This window comes from Magallana gigas, chromosome 2 (genome assembly GCF_963853765.1).
Source record: "Magallana gigas chromosome 2, xbMagGiga1.1, whole genome shotgun sequence".
NCBI classification, from domain to species: Eukaryota; Metazoa; Mollusca; class Bivalvia; order Ostreida; family Ostreidae; genus Magallana; species Magallana gigas.
Window position 1 is genome coordinate 40,058,593 of NC_088854.1, and position 17,833 is coordinate 40,076,425.

General features: G+C 31.9%; 2 protein-coding genes across 4 annotated transcripts in view; both read right to left on the reverse strand.

Annotated features, from left to right (window-relative positions):
* Nucleotides 1-5,330, reverse strand: part of LOC105345077 (uncharacterized) — a 38,067-nt gene extending 32,737 nt beyond the window's left edge. For all 3 annotated transcript variants that reach the window (XM_020074048.3, XM_011453070.4, XM_011453066.4), the window contains exons 1-2: nucleotides 5,116-5,330; nucleotides 55-258 (exon numbers count right to left, since the gene is read on the reverse strand). In XM_020074048.3, coding sequence (XP_019929607.3) covers nucleotides 55-106 — 52 coding nt within the window. In that variant the 5' untranslated portion in view covers nucleotides 107-258; nucleotides 5,116-5,330. The remainder of the gene's footprint in view (nucleotides 1-54; nucleotides 259-5,115) is intronic.
* A 2,775-nt stretch (nucleotides 5,331-8,105) lies between these two features.
* Nucleotides 8,106-17,817, reverse strand: LOC105345075 (E3 ubiquitin-protein ligase COP1). Its single transcript, XM_011453064.4, has 23 exons — nucleotides 17,672-17,817; nucleotides 17,452-17,581; nucleotides 16,854-16,913; nucleotides 16,159-16,256; nucleotides 15,826-15,890; nucleotides 15,475-15,594; nucleotides 15,015-15,083; nucleotides 14,829-14,888; nucleotides 14,667-14,708; nucleotides 14,389-14,475; nucleotides 13,733-13,844; nucleotides 13,409-13,535; nucleotides 13,160-13,220; nucleotides 12,915-12,997; nucleotides 12,699-12,807; nucleotides 12,367-12,448; nucleotides 12,025-12,141; nucleotides 11,803-11,920; nucleotides 11,490-11,614; nucleotides 11,287-11,375; nucleotides 10,290-10,352; nucleotides 9,695-9,739; nucleotides 8,106-9,586 (listed from the first exon to the last, which is right to left on the reverse strand). Exons 2-23 carry the CDS (start codon nucleotides 17,556-17,558, stop codon nucleotides 9,569-9,571), a joined length of 1,857 nt encoding a protein of 618 aa, XP_011451366.3. The 5' UTR covers nucleotides 17,559-17,581; nucleotides 17,672-17,817; the 3' UTR covers nucleotides 8,106-9,568.
* Nucleotides 17,818-17,833: the final 16 nt, after the last annotated feature.

A 17,833-nucleotide genomic window follows, 5' to 3' on the forward strand; every position in this document is an offset into this window, starting at 1 on the left:
ATAAGCATATTCGCTGTATCTGAGTTGTACTGTAGATGGAAAAACCAGACTCACCTCCAGCTGTTCTGAAATAGAGGTGCCCGGAGAGGCTGTGCCATCCTGCCATGACGGAATGTCTCCCGGTGTCACATGATGGTCAGAGGGGGGCTTCACATCAGTAAATCCAGAACAAACCCTTGAGGTACGACCCAATCACTGACACAAACTCAGGCACTGGGTTCGGCAGCAATTTCCTCTCCCTGATAATTAAGTTTGCACCTGTTGGATTAGACATTTACATGGAAATCAATATATTAGTGGAACATTGTATACCGTATATATATTATAGCTGAAATTGCGTTATAACTTAACAACACCACTGAACACAGAGAATTATTATTACCGGTAATACCTGTATCTGATAGAATTTGTAGATATTAATTCACATTACAATTCCTTGATGCTCCTTAAGCTCACAATACAAATGTGTATAGTCTATTGTAGAAACAAAATCACTCCCATTGTATGACTTAATATTGGTGACTGAATGTCTTGCTTATTGATACCTCAATTCGCTTATTTTTCTCATAACATTCAGACCTTGAAGATTCACTAGATATCTAATCAATATGTGACTAATAACAATCAATACAGATTTTATTAACCTCTTTAGAAAAAAAATCAGTTAATAGTTTTATTTCCATCATAAATCTTTTCATTCGATTTTTAATTTAAAAAATCAAACATATGTGGCTTTAGCAGATTAACTACTTGTTCTAATTGTTCTATTTTATCTGTTTTCTTCACTTTTACTTTTGCAAAAACATGATTTCATATCAAATTCTGAGTCGCAAAAAAAGAGGGTTAAATAACATTTATTCAAAGTTTAATAAGATTTTAAAATTCATAAAACAAATTCGGTTGATTGAGTTATGACAAAAATATTTTGAAAAAAATAAAATAAATCAAGGACGTTTGACACAGAACCCAATCTTTACCTATTTGTGTATACCTCTATGCTAATATTGAATTTCCATCTTATAGAAATCAATAACTGGCAACATCTGTTACAACAGGGTCTATTTTGGCAAAATTTCATCTCACCTATATACATGTGTAGATATATTTCACATTGCTTAGCTAGCCTTCATCTTGCAAAATAAAACCTTCGTGCTTTGCATTGCTAAAACTGCTGCACCGGCAAGCATCGAGCCTTTTGTTGCCCGGCATCCATCCATCAATCAAATCCTGTGTTCCCCTTGTAAAGCCCCCCAAGGGTCCTCCTTACCTTACCATGATTCAGTGTATTGATCCCATGGGCTCAGTATTCCCTGGCCAGGATCAGTTTGTACCTATGTATCCCAACTTTCAATTAACGGGACAAACAAAGTGAGCCAGTTCACTGAACTTCAAAACCCAAGCGTGATAAATATAACATTGATAATCTATGAAGCAAATGATTCACATTAAGAAGATCCACTAGAAGAAACTATTTAATTTCTTCATTGAGCACCTATGAGCTTAGCACATAAGACACATTTGTAATTTTACAAGATTTTACATTTTTTCCATTGGAAACTTTCATGAAACATCTTACGATTTTTTTCTCTCTCCAAAATTTTAACACATAGGTCTCAAAATGAAACCTTAAAGAAAACACAAGTGACAACTTTTTGATTTTTTTATAATGATGTAACCATGGCTTATGGTTAAAAATATAATATTTTAATGTGTTATATCACATATTCATATTGAAAAAAATATATAAATATATATGTATGATTATTTATTGATAACTAATGTATATAACATCAAAGCAATTCAGCAGATGATAGGAAAAGATTACACTACCGAAGGAAATTTAAGCAGTGTCTGAGCTAGTACAATGTACATGTATATATTGATGTATCAACAACGGTGGTTTTTAATCAGATTAAATGTCAAGATAATTTTTCACCAAGTTAAAGTTTCCTCCACTAATAAACAGCTACAAGACTGATCAAGTTCATGATGTATTGAACAATGTGTGTTTGTTAGAGAGAGAGAGAGAGAGAGAGAGAGAGAGAGAGAGATCTTTCAAATTTTGAAGCATCACATTTGGGAATCTAAACATCAATATCTATCAAGCATAAAGGATGTATGAAATGTTATTTTGGCTGAATTTCATGGCTGGATTGTAGCAAAAGGAATTGTGATTTTTATTTTAAATGGCCAAAACATCAAGAACTTAGTCCTCCAAACATACTGTCCCAAGTCCCTGGAGCATTTTTTACAATCACGAAAATCTAAATAGAAATTTGATTCATATACGGTAGGTCAGTTATCTTAAGACAGGTAGGTATTTGGGAAAACATGGTTTTCTACGACACTGACAATGAAAACTGTGCTTCACTATAATCCACAAATAACAGATCCCAAATGAAAATAAAGTACCATAATTTGATATACATCTGTGTCAAGAATGCCTTTCCATTTATCATCATTTTGTAATGCCCGTTTTTTGCGTAGGAATCAGTATCATTATATTTTTTTCTCATTCTTGCATTAATGTTACAATATGATAGAAATATATTATTGCTATATTGAAAATCATACATCAAAAAAACGGTTGACTGGGACCCACTGAGTTCGATAAGTATTCATTTATAGATCTCATCATTTTGGATACTGTAAAAAAGGTTATTTATGCTGTTAAGTACACGTTTTCTATAGTCCAACAATATGCATGGGTATTAAAAATGCAGATGCGCAATTTACCACACTTAATTTTTTATTTTTTTACCATATTCATGGGGGTATTTTGCGCGGTTTTAATCCCAACGCCTAATTAGTGTAAATTTCCCCCAAGCGTAAATATAACCACTTTTACAGTAAATAAGAAAGAATGATGAGTTTCAACATTATTAAAGAGCATATAAAGTCATCTTTTTACGCATCTTCCCATGTTCTAAGACAGCTAAGCAATTATATCCATTTTTTGGAGAGAGAGAGAGAGAGAGAGAGAGAGAGATCAATGAGAAAAAGAGAGAAAGAGAGAGACATTACATAATGCTAAGGTTTTATCTATTTGAACATGCTAATTTGCAGGTAACTGTTATGTTAACACCAGGAAGTGATGACAAATAAGGCTGTTAATAGTAGTCCACTCTCCAAGCATGAATTTTTGGAAGATCCCCATGATGCCGAAGATATAGGGCATGATATTTGATACTTTCCTTGTAACACAGTATATCCAATATACTACTAACTATACATCAATCACAGAGAGTAATTCGATATTTTTATTAATTATAAAAAGTGGATTTATTTGAACATGATTAATGATTCTACCCCCAAAAATATACTGATAAAGTAGTTACAAAAATAACAACTTTATATCTACATGGAACTTAAGCATAATTTCCATGAACTCTTCTTGGAGGTCCAAATTACACACTTTATTCTGGACAGTGCTTTAAATCCTTTGAAACTCAAATAATGAAATACCATGTGTCTGGAGGTATACATGTGTTAGTTCATTAACCAGCACATAAAGGTGCATTTCAAAATACTGCACACACAGATAAAAATCCAACAATAGAAGACACAATACAAACACCCAAGACAAGATTAACCCAAGAATAAAATAAAAATCTTAAATATACAGTCTTTGTCTCTATAGTAAGTAATGAATCATGACAATCATGGCTTAGATCTTGTACAAACTGGGTTATACAGTAATTGCCATGCTCTCTGCTCTGTCTGTGGGTGTTATCTAGAATTGTGTGACTTTTGAACCTTAGTAAAAGGAAGTTTGGCAATTTTGTTCTTCATTAAAATCACCCACCTTTCTGTGTGATTTCAAGTCATGAATCATGGTGAAAAATGTCTAAATATAAAACACAGGGCAAACACTATGTCTGCACTCCATAAAGGTAATTATTAGGACTTTTTACATGAAGGGTACTGTCTCATGGGCTTTTATAAAATGTTCGATGCAAAAAAATATAAATTTTCTTAGTTGAGAGAATGATGAATTTTATTTCACCTTGTTGATCAATTGTAATTTCATAAGTAATGAAAGAAAAATTGCATGCATTTCTATGACAATTAAAATATACTGGTATGTCTTTTTTTTAAAAGCATTTTAAGCAATTTTAGGTACTTGAGCACTAAATCAACATACATATACACATACATGTACTTAAATTTGTATCTTAATACTCAAGTATGTTACTCAAATTCAATAGGTGTAAACTTAACAGCAAAAATAAATCTGTGGCTAAAAACAGAGACTCCATATGAATCCTTCACCTATAATCTCTTGAATCAAGACTTTTACTACACATTTGTGATCAAAGCTAAAGAGTAATACTAGTTATTGGATACTTTAAAATAACTCTTTTTTAATAGTTCAATATATAAACAAGGTATTTTTATATCAAGGATGTATGTACTTTGTTGCCAAATTTAAAATAAATGATGCATGCTTTTCTAAAACATCTATTAATTTAAAAGTACAGACAATTGAAACCCATAAGAAAGATGAGAGATTGAGTGAAATGAAAGCAAATTTCTTTTGCGTGGTAAGAAATGTTTGAACGCTCATGGTTTTCTTTATAAACTTGCTTCATTTACCTGAAGAGTGTTGAATGCTAAAGTAAATTGAGACTTATAAACAGTGGTAAGGTTTTGTAATTGTATCAAGTTTATCAAACAATGATGGCATGCATGGATAAAAACCTATTGGGTATTACCGGTAGTCTTTTCTTTTATATATATACATGTATGCTCATTATTTTAGACGATTAAGAGCCCCATTAAGTATAAACTTAAAATAATATTGTGAGTCGATCGATCACTTTGTGAACTATAGAGCCTCTGAATGCATGTCAAATTATTGGCTGCATCTATATTTTCTACATTTCAAATGACTGCTATGCATCTCTTAAAAAAGTTTATAATTCAAAGTGTAAACATGCATGCATGTGCGCAACAGTTCTTTGCTAAACTTATCTTCACTCAAATAAAACGGACAGGATTATGGAAAATATACAGATCGAAGGTTTATCAATAAAAAAGACTCTAAGATATGTCCTTCAAAGTAAAAGAAAAAACAGTGGAGAGAGAGCATTTAACTTTTTGCAAACAGCTTACCTGTAAAAGACAGTAATACAAAGTCAGCTATATCCGTTCGCACATACAGTATAAAGAGACAAAATATATCCACGATCAGGAGCCGGGCGCAAACAGCTGATCAATAGACGCGCTTCACAGGCTTTTAACTGCTCCGATATTTTTAGCACTTTTACCTACAAGACCAAATGATAAGGCTTTAGCATTGTAAAGGCCCAGTACAAACATTGTCAAGTTATCCAAGTTCACATAAGAGAAAGGTGTAATGCATGATTGAAACAGGGTCTGATTTAAAGTTCTATATACATGTACACAGGGTTGATGAGTTATGTAACTCTGTTTAAGAAGCAATATTGATTGTCAATAGAAGTGGAGCATTATTACTTACAGGTTAAAAGGTCAGCATGTTCCTAAATTTGTTTATACATTGAGCCAAAAGCAGGTAGGTCAGGTAAGACAGGTGTCCCCAGGAAAATCTGCAACTATACTGTGGACAAAGCTTGCCTGCAGAACTTTTAATTACTTTATCAAGAAAAAAGATTAATTTATCTTATCAGGCATCCATATATTAAGCCCCTTAGCAGTAGGTATTAAAGTACATGTACATAGGCAGTAAAGTTACATGTTGTCCAAACTGCTGAGGGAATAAATTGTTATGAAAATACTGGTAATCGTCATAGATACCCATTTAAAACCTTTATCTTAAAAATCCTCTCATCTGCCTTAAAAAAAGCTTTCTTATCCTTTTAAGTAAGAGGAAAAAGATGATAAACAATTTAAGCAAATATCAGCAAACCAGACTAAATGTTTGGAAAGCAATCTAAAAAACATGAATAAACCCAGAAATTATTCAAAAAATTAGTACATGTACTTCTATGATGACTAAACCTAGCTGCTAATTGAAAACCCAGCTAAAAATATTTCTTTTGCATGTGTTCATAAAACTTGAAATTAATTACCATTAACATTTAAATTCAGCACCTGGGTATTTAGTCACAGCGATACACACATTTGACTTTCTCTGAGAAAGTACAACTAAACTTTAAGCGTTTGTTGACTTCCTAATATAGAACATTTTTAAATGCATCCAATCCAATCTGAAGCAAAACAAAAGAAATGTAAATATACACTCTGTGGTATAAAATGTCTGAACAAATATTACACCGAACACAAAATTGGAAGATAATTATTCCTGATAAAAAAACATTTCTACCTAGCTAGGTGTAACTATTATGAGGCTAATTACAGCTGGTACACTGAAAGTGGTATTGCATCAGCAAAAATTGAAACAATGGAACTGTTAAAAAACAAAGATTTTGTTGTTGTTGGAAATTCTGATATATTCTATATAGTATTGTGTAAAAATGCTTTCAACTTGTCAATCCTATTTGATCCCTACAAAAAAACAACTCCTTATACTTGTAGTTCTGAAGTGTCAAAAAATATCATATTGCCAAATTAATGTCTACATCATATACCAATTTGTGCGGTGTGCCATTTGGAACAACTGTTAAACTGATCAAGTTAACATTGTAACTGATTTCTCAGCAATCATTTTCCCATTGTAAAATGCATGTAAATCACATAAAGAGACGGAGTCTCTAGTGTTTAACACTGTATGAAATTTTCCAATTGGAATATAATGACAGACAAAATACCATTTATTTCGCGATATGTTTCAAATTACACATCTGTTACATATTGCAAAACCTGGCAAAAATGCATTACCGATAGTTTTAACACTGTATACATATATAGTTATATTACACAGCACAGTATGCGAATGTAATCAGATCATAAAGAAAAACATTATGTGATAGAATTAGGCTACATTGGATTATTCTTAAATAACAGAATTTTTGGAACATACTAGATAGATATCTGAATTTATTAGGCCTGTACCATATGCGCTAATGTATGCAAAAAATATTCTCCATTAAATTCGATACATGTATATTATCTGCAAGAAGAATTTTAAATGATAGGATCTTCTTCTTAATAACTTCACAATGCCCATTAGAGCCAAGTATGTCGTCATAAAAAAAACTCCCGCAGTCTGATGAACAAGCCATGGTTTATTTGTCCTAGTGCATGTTTAATCATGATTTCAAATTTTATACCTTAATCTTTACCTCCTGACTCCAAGCAGTTTCAAAATATGAATGAGAACCAGATTAAAGATCCTCTGCATCATTTACTTATGGTTTCTCAAAGTTCATTTACAGTAAAACACGCTTATAACGAAGTACCAGGGACGGGCGATTTAACTTCGTTATAAGCGTAATTCGTTATATCCGTCAAGTTTACAACATGAAATAGAATCTTGGGGAATGAAATTAACTTCGCTGTAAGCGTCAATTCATTATAAGCGTGTTTGCTATAACCGTGTTTTACTGTACATTGAATTAAATATAATTTAAGTACGGTAATCTGATCAATTTTCATAACTTGGGCAATAGGCAATTCTATAATCATCAGCAACACACTTAATAACTGGAAATTTAGCAACACATTTTATTTTGCGGCTTCATCAGAATCTAAAAATAAAATTTGTTCATATCAATTTAAAAGTCACCAATAAAAAAAAAGAAGGCAAATCTATAAATAAAGCTACCTATTTTTTTTAATCCAAACACAAAATTTAAACCCTTCTAAAACAAAGGCATATGGTATGAGTCTTTTTAGTATAAATCCCAGTGAGGAACTTTATCTTCCCATTTTGCAAAAATCATGATTTTATGACAATAGCTCTTTCCGAAAAGCCAATCGTGATAAAGAATCCAGACACACATCAAATTTATAAAATATGCTGAAATTCTATAAACTAGTCTTTAGTCTTATTATGTATAAAGATCTGGTAATATGGGGGTTTGCTGCCTTTATCTTTTGAAAATTGATTTCATGAGGGTCGTCTTTTATATTTTGAAGCTGTACATGCCCACATGAATCTCAACATATCAAACAAAGTGTTTTATCACCACTGTAACAGTTGTAAAAATAACATCTATGAAAACTTGTACTCTCCTGTCCATTTATTCTGATCATTCTAAGGTGCAATACACAAAACAGCACTCACAATGTATAAACACAACCATACACAATGACTAATGAACATGAACCACTAACTCACATCACATGGATTGAACAGGTTCTGACTTTTAAACTGCATTTTTACATCTGAATTTAACAAAACAACACTAAACACCATTAATAAAGAATATGTACGGTATGTCATTTTTTTGCAACTTTATAACTAAGAGAATGATATCCAAACATATGAAAACTACACCAAATCAAAAATTGTTTGCAACTTAAGATTTATACAATTTCTTGCCACAAGAGTTTGTGAAGTCTAGTACACCATGGATCATATCTGATTAGTAATTTCTTTAAATGATCTTACCGAAAAATTTGAAATTGAGGGAAGGGGGGGGGGGGTGGAAGTTGGGGGGTTTGGGGGTAGGTGGACATTCACTCATGTTCTGAGGTTGTGAACAGATGAAACAGAGGTAATAGGTTAAGAACCACAACACAGGTCAAAATCTTTGTTATCAATTCACAAAACAATAACATCAAAATAATAAGCATACAATCACTTCCGCGGAGACAACATCCAATTTCATCTGATAATCATATTTTCCCCTTTGCTGTTGAACAGCACACATAAAAATTTGCGTGAAACATCAGTAAATATAATTACACGTATGTAAATAGCGCATATGTTGAATATATTATTAAAGATACAAACAAAACATTTAACAACATTAAGGGTTTGGTAACAATGTTAAAAATTGATTCGAGGATAGTCAGTTAAAATGTAAACAAAAACAAAACAGAGGTAGAAGTTCTAATACCTAAAACTGTGACAATTCAAGACAGTTTCAGTTTAGCATTTTTATCTTACAGAAGAAAAACAATTCAATTCCAATACAGCAAATAATATTTACACAAAACTGAAGTTTTCGGAAATGAGGTTTTGTCTTGTCTTCTCCCAGATCATGTTGTATTTATAACGAGGGAAGTAAGCACTTAGTTAACATTCAAAATGGTGTAATGATACAGTACACAACAAATTTTTGTTGTTGTTGTTGCAAATAAATCTCAATTACATGTACATCTGGATTACAGCAAAATAAGCACTTATTTTTTCTTTTGACTGACAATTACGACAAGTGTTGATCTACCAAATTACTGTTGTATCAGTGCATTATCGTCTAATATTCAATCTACTGCCTCACATACACGTATAGATTAGGTACTCCCAAGTGTACATACGTACATACATTCTGTAAATGAATGTAGGGATGTAGCGTGTGAACAATAATGATCATTATTTCTTACATTGTGCTGTCGTCATTGTGCTACAAATGCATTGCTGTTTATCACAATAGTTATGCCACGATTACATTTTTCACAGCTTCCACCAAGCATAGGGACACACACATCACGGTTTTAATAGAAAAGAGAGATCACTCTATATCAACTCTAGCACCTGCAAGACAAAATGGATGCATTTAATACATGTACATGTATTTAAATCTCAATTTTTATTCAATCATATCTTGCTGATAGGAAATATTTAAAAATCAGTCATTTATACCTTCACTGTTCCTTGGCTGTTAGCTGCTACAACCACATTTGAACCCTGAAAAATATAATATCAAAATAACATTCAGTGTTTCAAATATGTTTACTACCTGGTAACAGGATGTACTTTTTCAATGTCAATCAAAAATGCTGTTTCTTTTAACCCCAGTTACTTTGAACTTTGTCAAAATCAAAATTAATGGTAGTTAACCTCGTTTGTACCTAACTAGTAACAAGAATCAATCTAACCCAAAAATTTCTCAATTCATTTTTTTTCATTAATTGTATTTAAAATAAATAACACACAATAGCCATTTAGCTAGTGCAAAATACAGTAATTGGTTGGAAACCTAATTTCACATGCATGTAGTCGGTATATTGTATTACCAACTAGTATTTTTCTTGAATTCTATGATATCTTGGCATAAATACAGCCTGCTTCTGAATGGCTTACTACTTGTAAATCTAAGTTGCTATGAGCATAACACATCTCATGTTAGATTTATTTATGTCATACATTTTACATACTGTCACAGACTTCAATACCAAATGATAATTTTTAAATTGATCTCACTTATTATCTCTTACAGATGACACATGGAACTTACCGGTCTCCAAGCAACAGCACTAACAAATTCATTGACCTCATCTTCTTTCTTGTCTTTTTCTTGCTAAAGATAGAAATTTCAGTAATTAATTTTCCAGTAATACATGTATCTTTTAAAACCTCAGAACACATTACCACCAGGTTACCGCACACTCTACCTAGAGGCACAATATGGATAAAGTTTGAACCTGACTTGGCCAATGGGAGAAGAAATATGATCAAGACCGCAACTTAAAACGGAGACATAATTTGACCTTAACCTTTGATCTACAAAATTCATTCAAAGTAACTGCACACCATCTACTCATAGGCACTGAGATTTAATAGGGATAATTTGACATTGACCTTTGATTCAGAAAATTGGTTCAAGATCATTGTACAACCTCTACTGTATGGGTAAATTTTGGTCCAACTTGGCCAAAGGGAAAGACAATATGCACACCTCTGATATATGAACAATTGATCTGCAAAAGAACAACTTCCTATCTTAAAAACTGTAGGAGGAGTTATCCGTACAATGAGGGTACCCTATATGCAATATTTTGCCAAAAAATGAATAAGTTCAAAAGCTGGTATTTTTTTCATAAATTATCAGAAATCAAAATCCTAGCAATATGCACACCTCTGATATATGTACAATTGATCTGCAAAAGAACAACTTCCAATCTTGAGAACTGTAGGAGGAGTTATCCGTACAATGAGGGTACCCTTTTGGCAGCCGCCCGCCCGCCCGCCATTTTCACCATTTTAATAACCGGATTTTTCCGTTGGAAAACCCGGTTAAAAATACCCTCTGTACATTGAAATCAGATGGACCAATAGATTGATCACTAAAGGTTACCATAATTTGTAAAACTTTATATTTCTTAACCCTTTGTAAACATTGGCTTGATAATCAATAAGGCTTTATGTATTTAACGTTTATAATATATAATTATGTACAAATTATACAGAAAATGGGTTGAAAAGTCTCCGTCAACATGCTTTTATGGCCTTACCAGCACACTCCGCACTGTGTCAAACTTGTAGGTCATCAGCTGTTTTGAAAGCCCCTTGTAGTACACATATAGGGAATTGTTTTCACTTCCTACAAATTAAAGAAGAAAAAAATAGAGTGAAGATTTATAAATCACAATGTGATCATTTATGAAAATTTTGATTTACCAGTAAAATGCAGGTATTTTAAAACAGAACTACTCACCACAAGCAATGTAATCCCCATCTGTAGCTAAGCCTACAAAATTCTTCTCATTGATATGTCCTTTAAAGGTTCTTAAGGAATTTGATTTGTTGATATTCCAAAGTTTGAGCTGACTGTCTGTTGACCTGTAAGTACAAAATTACAGTGTATATATCTTACAGCAAAATTTAAACTGTTTATAATATGGTACGGGGAATGATTTCCCAACCATTAAATACAGAACAGTAGGTACAAATTCCATAAACATGTACACATTAATAATTGTAACTGTATATCTACATGTTACATGCCCACGTTTTCATACTGTACTTACGCAGACACAATTTCTGTGGTATTGAGGAACTTGGTGTATGACACAGCCTTTCTGTGCCCCTTGAAGACCATCACTGCCTCTTTAGTGTTTCTCAGATCATAGTAATGCACAAAATGATCTAAAAGAAACAAAATTAATTTGATAGACAAAGCAGAAGAAAACTCCATATACATGTACAAATAGAAGGAACAGTGCCTAAAGACCCTATCATCTTGATCTTACCTGCAGAACCAAACGCTAAGTGATATCTACTCTCAGGGTTGAATTTGACGCAGCAAACGTTTGCCTTGGCTTCTAGACAAGCAATTGAGTTCTCTGCATTGATAGACCAAAGCTTCACTGAAATAAAATGACTGATCTTAGTTCAACTCATAACTTACAAGAAAATTATCCAATTGATAATCATGTGTACATCATGCAATAATGAAATCCATTGATAAACAATTGTGGGTAAAATTTACTTCATTTCATGGTACTATCACAGTTGTTGGTACAAACTAAATTTAAATTTTCTAACAGGGACATTAAAAATATATAAAAAAAATAATTTTGATTTCACAGTACCTTTAGCATCATCTGATCCTGAAGCCAACAGTTTGGGATCCATTGTGTTAAAGTCCACACTCCAGCATCTTTTCTCATGTTCCTATTATACATGAACATGTATGTACAAAAATTAATACATGTAGGTAGTTTGTACTATATTATATCAATATCTACAGACAATTCTTTTGCCAATTATTTATTTCACAAATATTTTTCCCCAAAGAATGATGTTTTTTAGCAGATAGACACAAACTTGCAGAGAAAAACCTTGAAAAAACCTTGAAAATATTAAAATATTTAAAAATGGCTTGTTTGAATCAAATGTAGATTTTAAATTTTATGTATAATACCTGAAAGAGTTTAGATTTCTGGCCAGTGAAGGCATCCCACAGTGTAATTGTCCCTTCGTAATCTGAGCTTGCCAGGACATTTTTGTGATAACTACTCCAAGTCACACAACTGAAGCAGAAGATATATTTTAACACTTTGTTTAACAGAAAATAATTTTTAGCATTTTTATATAAATAGTACATCACATACAAAAGAAGTAGTCATGACTTCTGTACCTAATTTTTGAATTGCAGATCATCTCGTTCACTGGATAATGTATATCAACAGCATCCTTTATCACAGTTCCATACTCAAACACCTGAAGATAAACATTGATGATATCAAACATTATAACTTACATCATCAAGACAGGTACACGACTGTACACTATTCAAAATCCTTAAAATTCTAACTGCTCTAGATATTAAAGACCATAATTTGAAAGGAAGTTTTAGAAGGAAACTTAAGGTTATATTTTTACCTTGATTTTTTTGGTTACACCAGCTATGGCAAAGAAGTCACAATCCCTGTCAAACTCTATGCTGTAATAGGTAAGTCAAACATTAACTTACAATGAATTTATTTTAAAAATTCTATAGCTATGAAAATCATGTCTTTACATATTTTCTCACTGTAAACCATTTGATGTGACTTTTACAATAATTTTTCAAAAGAAAAGTAAAATCATCAGAGTTGAAATTAAACTTATTAGTTAGAAACAGTGAAGTACCTTGAGACTATACTGGACCCGCTGTAAATGTCACTTGCATAACTTAAAGTGGCAAGTGATCTGAATGAATTAAACTTGGTGAATTTTGAAAGACATTCTGTGAACTCATCTAACCCCTCCTCTCCATCTGTTGGGAAAGACGAAATGTTGCAAATCTTAGATCAGCACAAAAACACTTAACAAAGAAAACAATGTGCAAGTATACTTTACAGTAGAAAAAAAGCTAACCGGATAAAGAAATGTGACGACCTCACCTCACCTAACCTCTTCGTGCCCGCTGGCACATAAAGCCCGAAATGTGAGGAAGACACTGAATATACTCACTATACTCATCCTTCTGTCTGATGGAGAAGTAACATTGCTCTAGATCCTCAAAATGCTGACTGACTCTTTTCCTTCTGGATGCCATGGTTGTCTGTAACCAGGGTTTTCCAGCCTAAAATGATATACAATTATAGTCCATAGTGATAATTATTAAATTCCCTGAAAAAGAAACAATTCTTTATTCCTAGATATTCTTCCCTTTTGTAGACATATATATTACTGGACAAATAACTGCACAGCGTTTGATAAATATAGATATATGTACATTCACATTTTACTTTAGGTACTGGCATGAAGTGAATTAAGACAAATTAATAATTTATAAAAGATTATTTACATAAATTTAGACCACATACTGTATACAGGGAAATATTTGCCCCTGTTTTATTTTTGCCCCTTATGTCCTCATTGTCAGCAGGCGAACTTAAGACTGGGCAAATTTCAATGTCTAAAATAAACTCTTTTAATTAAACACAACTTTGTTTGGGTGAATTCAAGATGGGGCAAAAACCGTTTGCAAGTGAAAAAGGGTGAAAATAACAGGGGGCAAAAATAACCCTTTGTACAGTAGATAATGTAGAATTTTCTTGCTAGCTTCCCCTTTCATTGTACATGTACATCATTCACAGACTATATTACACAAGCTTCCGACTTACGTTCTTGCTGCCATTGAATCCGTCTTGACTGCCAGGATCAGTGCTTGCCGTCATGGTAGGCTCAAACCCATTTGGCACCAGATGATCCTTAAATTACAAAGACAGTAAATACAAAGCTGTTGGAAATATAGCATAGTGTACCAGACAAGTGTATTTATTAAGTGGGTTATATTGGTACAAACACACATTTTCAGTTATACAAATTTGTACATCAAAAATAGTTAAATCAGAAACTTAAAGAAATCAAATACATGTATCTGTTATTCATCAAAACTTACTGGAATGTACGGATACTTTCTTCTGTGTTCTGAAAGCATTCCCTGATGAAAGTAAAAATAATGCATTTTTAAAAATTTTTCTTCTGCACAGGAAAAAAAACATAAAATTATAATGTACATGTATTTATTCATCAAAATAATATTCTGAATTCAAAGACTTACATCCACTTTTTCGAAATCGTCATCAATCAAAGAAATTTCCCTTTTTAACTGTTCTAACTTCTAAAGAAAAATACAAAACATTCAATGAATAGACTGCCTTCAACCAAACATATATTTACGTTGAACTAAAATGTTTAGACTTGGAGTAATGCCAATAAAAAAAATCAATTTAAATCAGATACTTACTCCTTGCTTTCTTTTTCTTATTTCTTGAAGAAATTCTTTAAGTATATATTTCTGTGCAAACTTGATGTCCTAAATTAAAAATAATTTGAACATTCAAGTCAACATAACTTAATAAATTTTCAAAAACTTATTTGATTTCAAAATAATTTCCTTTTCCCCAGGACACGATCAGAAATTTAGCTTAGAATAACATTCTTTGAAACATTAAAACAATAAACAAGTGATGGGAAAACATTTAAGATATCTTTCTTTCTAGCTATTAATAGGATTTTGAAATACATGAATACTAACGTATTTTTCATAGAAATAGCATTATGATATCTTTTTTAACCCTGTTAAGTCATACTTCATGACATTCATTAAATGGTCATAAATGACAACAAGCAGGACCACTTGTTCTATATATTTAAATGTATGTATAAGAATCAAAGTTCTAAACAAAGTTCAGTTAACAGTATACCCCTTCTAGCTTTTGCTTCTTCACATTAAGGACTTCTAGCAGTTTGTTCACATCACAGAGATCAATGTTGTCCTCCAAAATCATATCACAGATATCGACAGTTTCTGTTGAAGGAGAAGTCTGCAAGGAAAATACAAAATTACAAATACCGTATGGGTAGTATGTAGTTAGCATTGTTTGTAAATGGTGTACCAAGTACTTACTCAAAGAAACCAACTAAGAAGAGTTTTCTTTGCACTCACAGACTTCCATTAACATTTACTTTAATGTATATAAATGTGTGGTGTATAAATCAACAATGCAATTTTTATTTTACAACACACACTTAACAATAATTCATGCATTTGTTACCTTTTGTTCAAGTTTTATTTTCTTTTGTTCCTGCTTGCCCCTGTATTTTAACACCAGCTCATTCACTGCAATTACATGCATCGGAATGCAATAGAGTATGAATAATAAGTCCTCTATGATAAAATTTAGATTAAAGGTTGAACAATCTCATACCAAAGTTGAAAAATATAACATTCTTAAAATATGGCACATTTGTAATTTACAGATAATAAAAGAGGAGGAATTAGGATAAGATAACCTGAAAATATTTCTCTATAGCCTATAATACATTTATATATACAAGTAGAACAACAAGGGAACATAACTCATTAAATGCATGTACTGTTGACTTACACATGAAGTTTGGAAAGACATGGTCAATGCCCTCTATAACATAAGTGCACTTTGGACATCTGTTGCTTTGTTGAAGACTTTCCTTTATGCATTTATGGCTAAAATGAATGAAAAGCCATTAACGCAATTAATACAATAATTTTTTTGATGTTTTAGTAAGATATTCAACTTTTTCAAGCAAGCGTTGATTAATTGTTTACTCGAATAGTCTCATGATCATTTGCATACATTCAAATTTTAAAAAAAATGACAGTAATTAAAAATATCATACTTTACATTCAAAATTATTTAATAATGAAATATGTTATTTAATCATTTTGCAGATTCCTTATAATTTATCATTAATTCAAAGTGATCTTAATATTGAACCCAATCTCTACATCTTATAAAAGCCATCAATACAATTTTTCCAGACTAGAGCATGTTCTCAAATTTTCCTCATTGCATTATAAAAGACATGGATTGATATTGTTAACAGCTATATCAAAATGAAACAACTGAGCCAAGATACATGATACAGTAATTCCTTGGGCTACTGAATTTTAGTTCTTTATAAAAATAAGATTCAGAATATGTTTACATATGAGGAATGGGGAGAATGTTGATTGATACTTTTTAAAACCAAGACTTGTTTATTCAATTCATTCCAATTAAGTTTTAGTGAAAAAAAATTCCAATGGACTTAATTTACTTACCAATATGAGTGACCACATTTAGTCATATGTACTTCTTCCATCAAGTTAAAACATATAGGACTGAAAAATAACAAACATATTATCAAAATTTTGAATTTTTATGGCAAGCAATTAAAAAAACCCCACATTTTTACCATTAAAGTTTTCTGAGAACTTATAAACATTAATTTTTTTATATTCCTTTGTCATAACCCAGGAGAAATTGGAGAGCATGTCATATTTAAAATGGAAAAATCTTTTTTTTTCATGGTTCAAAAGTTTCTGGAATACCTTATACAATTTCCAATAAAATCATCCAAATACTTTAATAATGCTGCTTGCAATGCAAAATCTCCAAAAAATATTTTTAGCGAAGTTTGTCATCTTGACATTGAAAACAGAGGCATTAGATTGGTGTTTGAAAAGAAAAAAATGTGGTCTTTATCATTTTTAACAGTTTAAAGGATGGATATTGTTTGAACAATGAATTATTTATAAATATGAATGAAAAAATGGGCTGCATAATCATATTGGAACAAGGTACAGAATCCTCTAGCAAACATGATGGTGTGGAGTGGCCTCTGGGTGTGTTTATCATTTTTTTATTTCAAATACTAACCACAGGAAGTCACTGTCTTTGTCTTCGTATGACCCAGAAATTCCACTAAAGACTGGAGGCTGGGCTCGTTTTCGTCTGCGTTGATGCAAAGTAGTCCGATTTGCCATGTCTGTAACTTTCAGTGAAAGGTCTGCAACGTGCAAGGAACAGTCGAGTAATCAACATCGTCAATTTCATCGTTCATTTTCTAATCGTATCATAAATAACCATGCAAACTTACCTTATCGCCTTTCTTTAAACAAATTATGCATGCATGATTCCACCCATCATCAAATCATTGAGCTTTACACATTTTTTCAGCAGAAAAGTACATTTTCGCAGTGTTTATGTTCTGCACATAAACGCATGCGCAAATAGAAGTGAACTTATGATAACACGTACT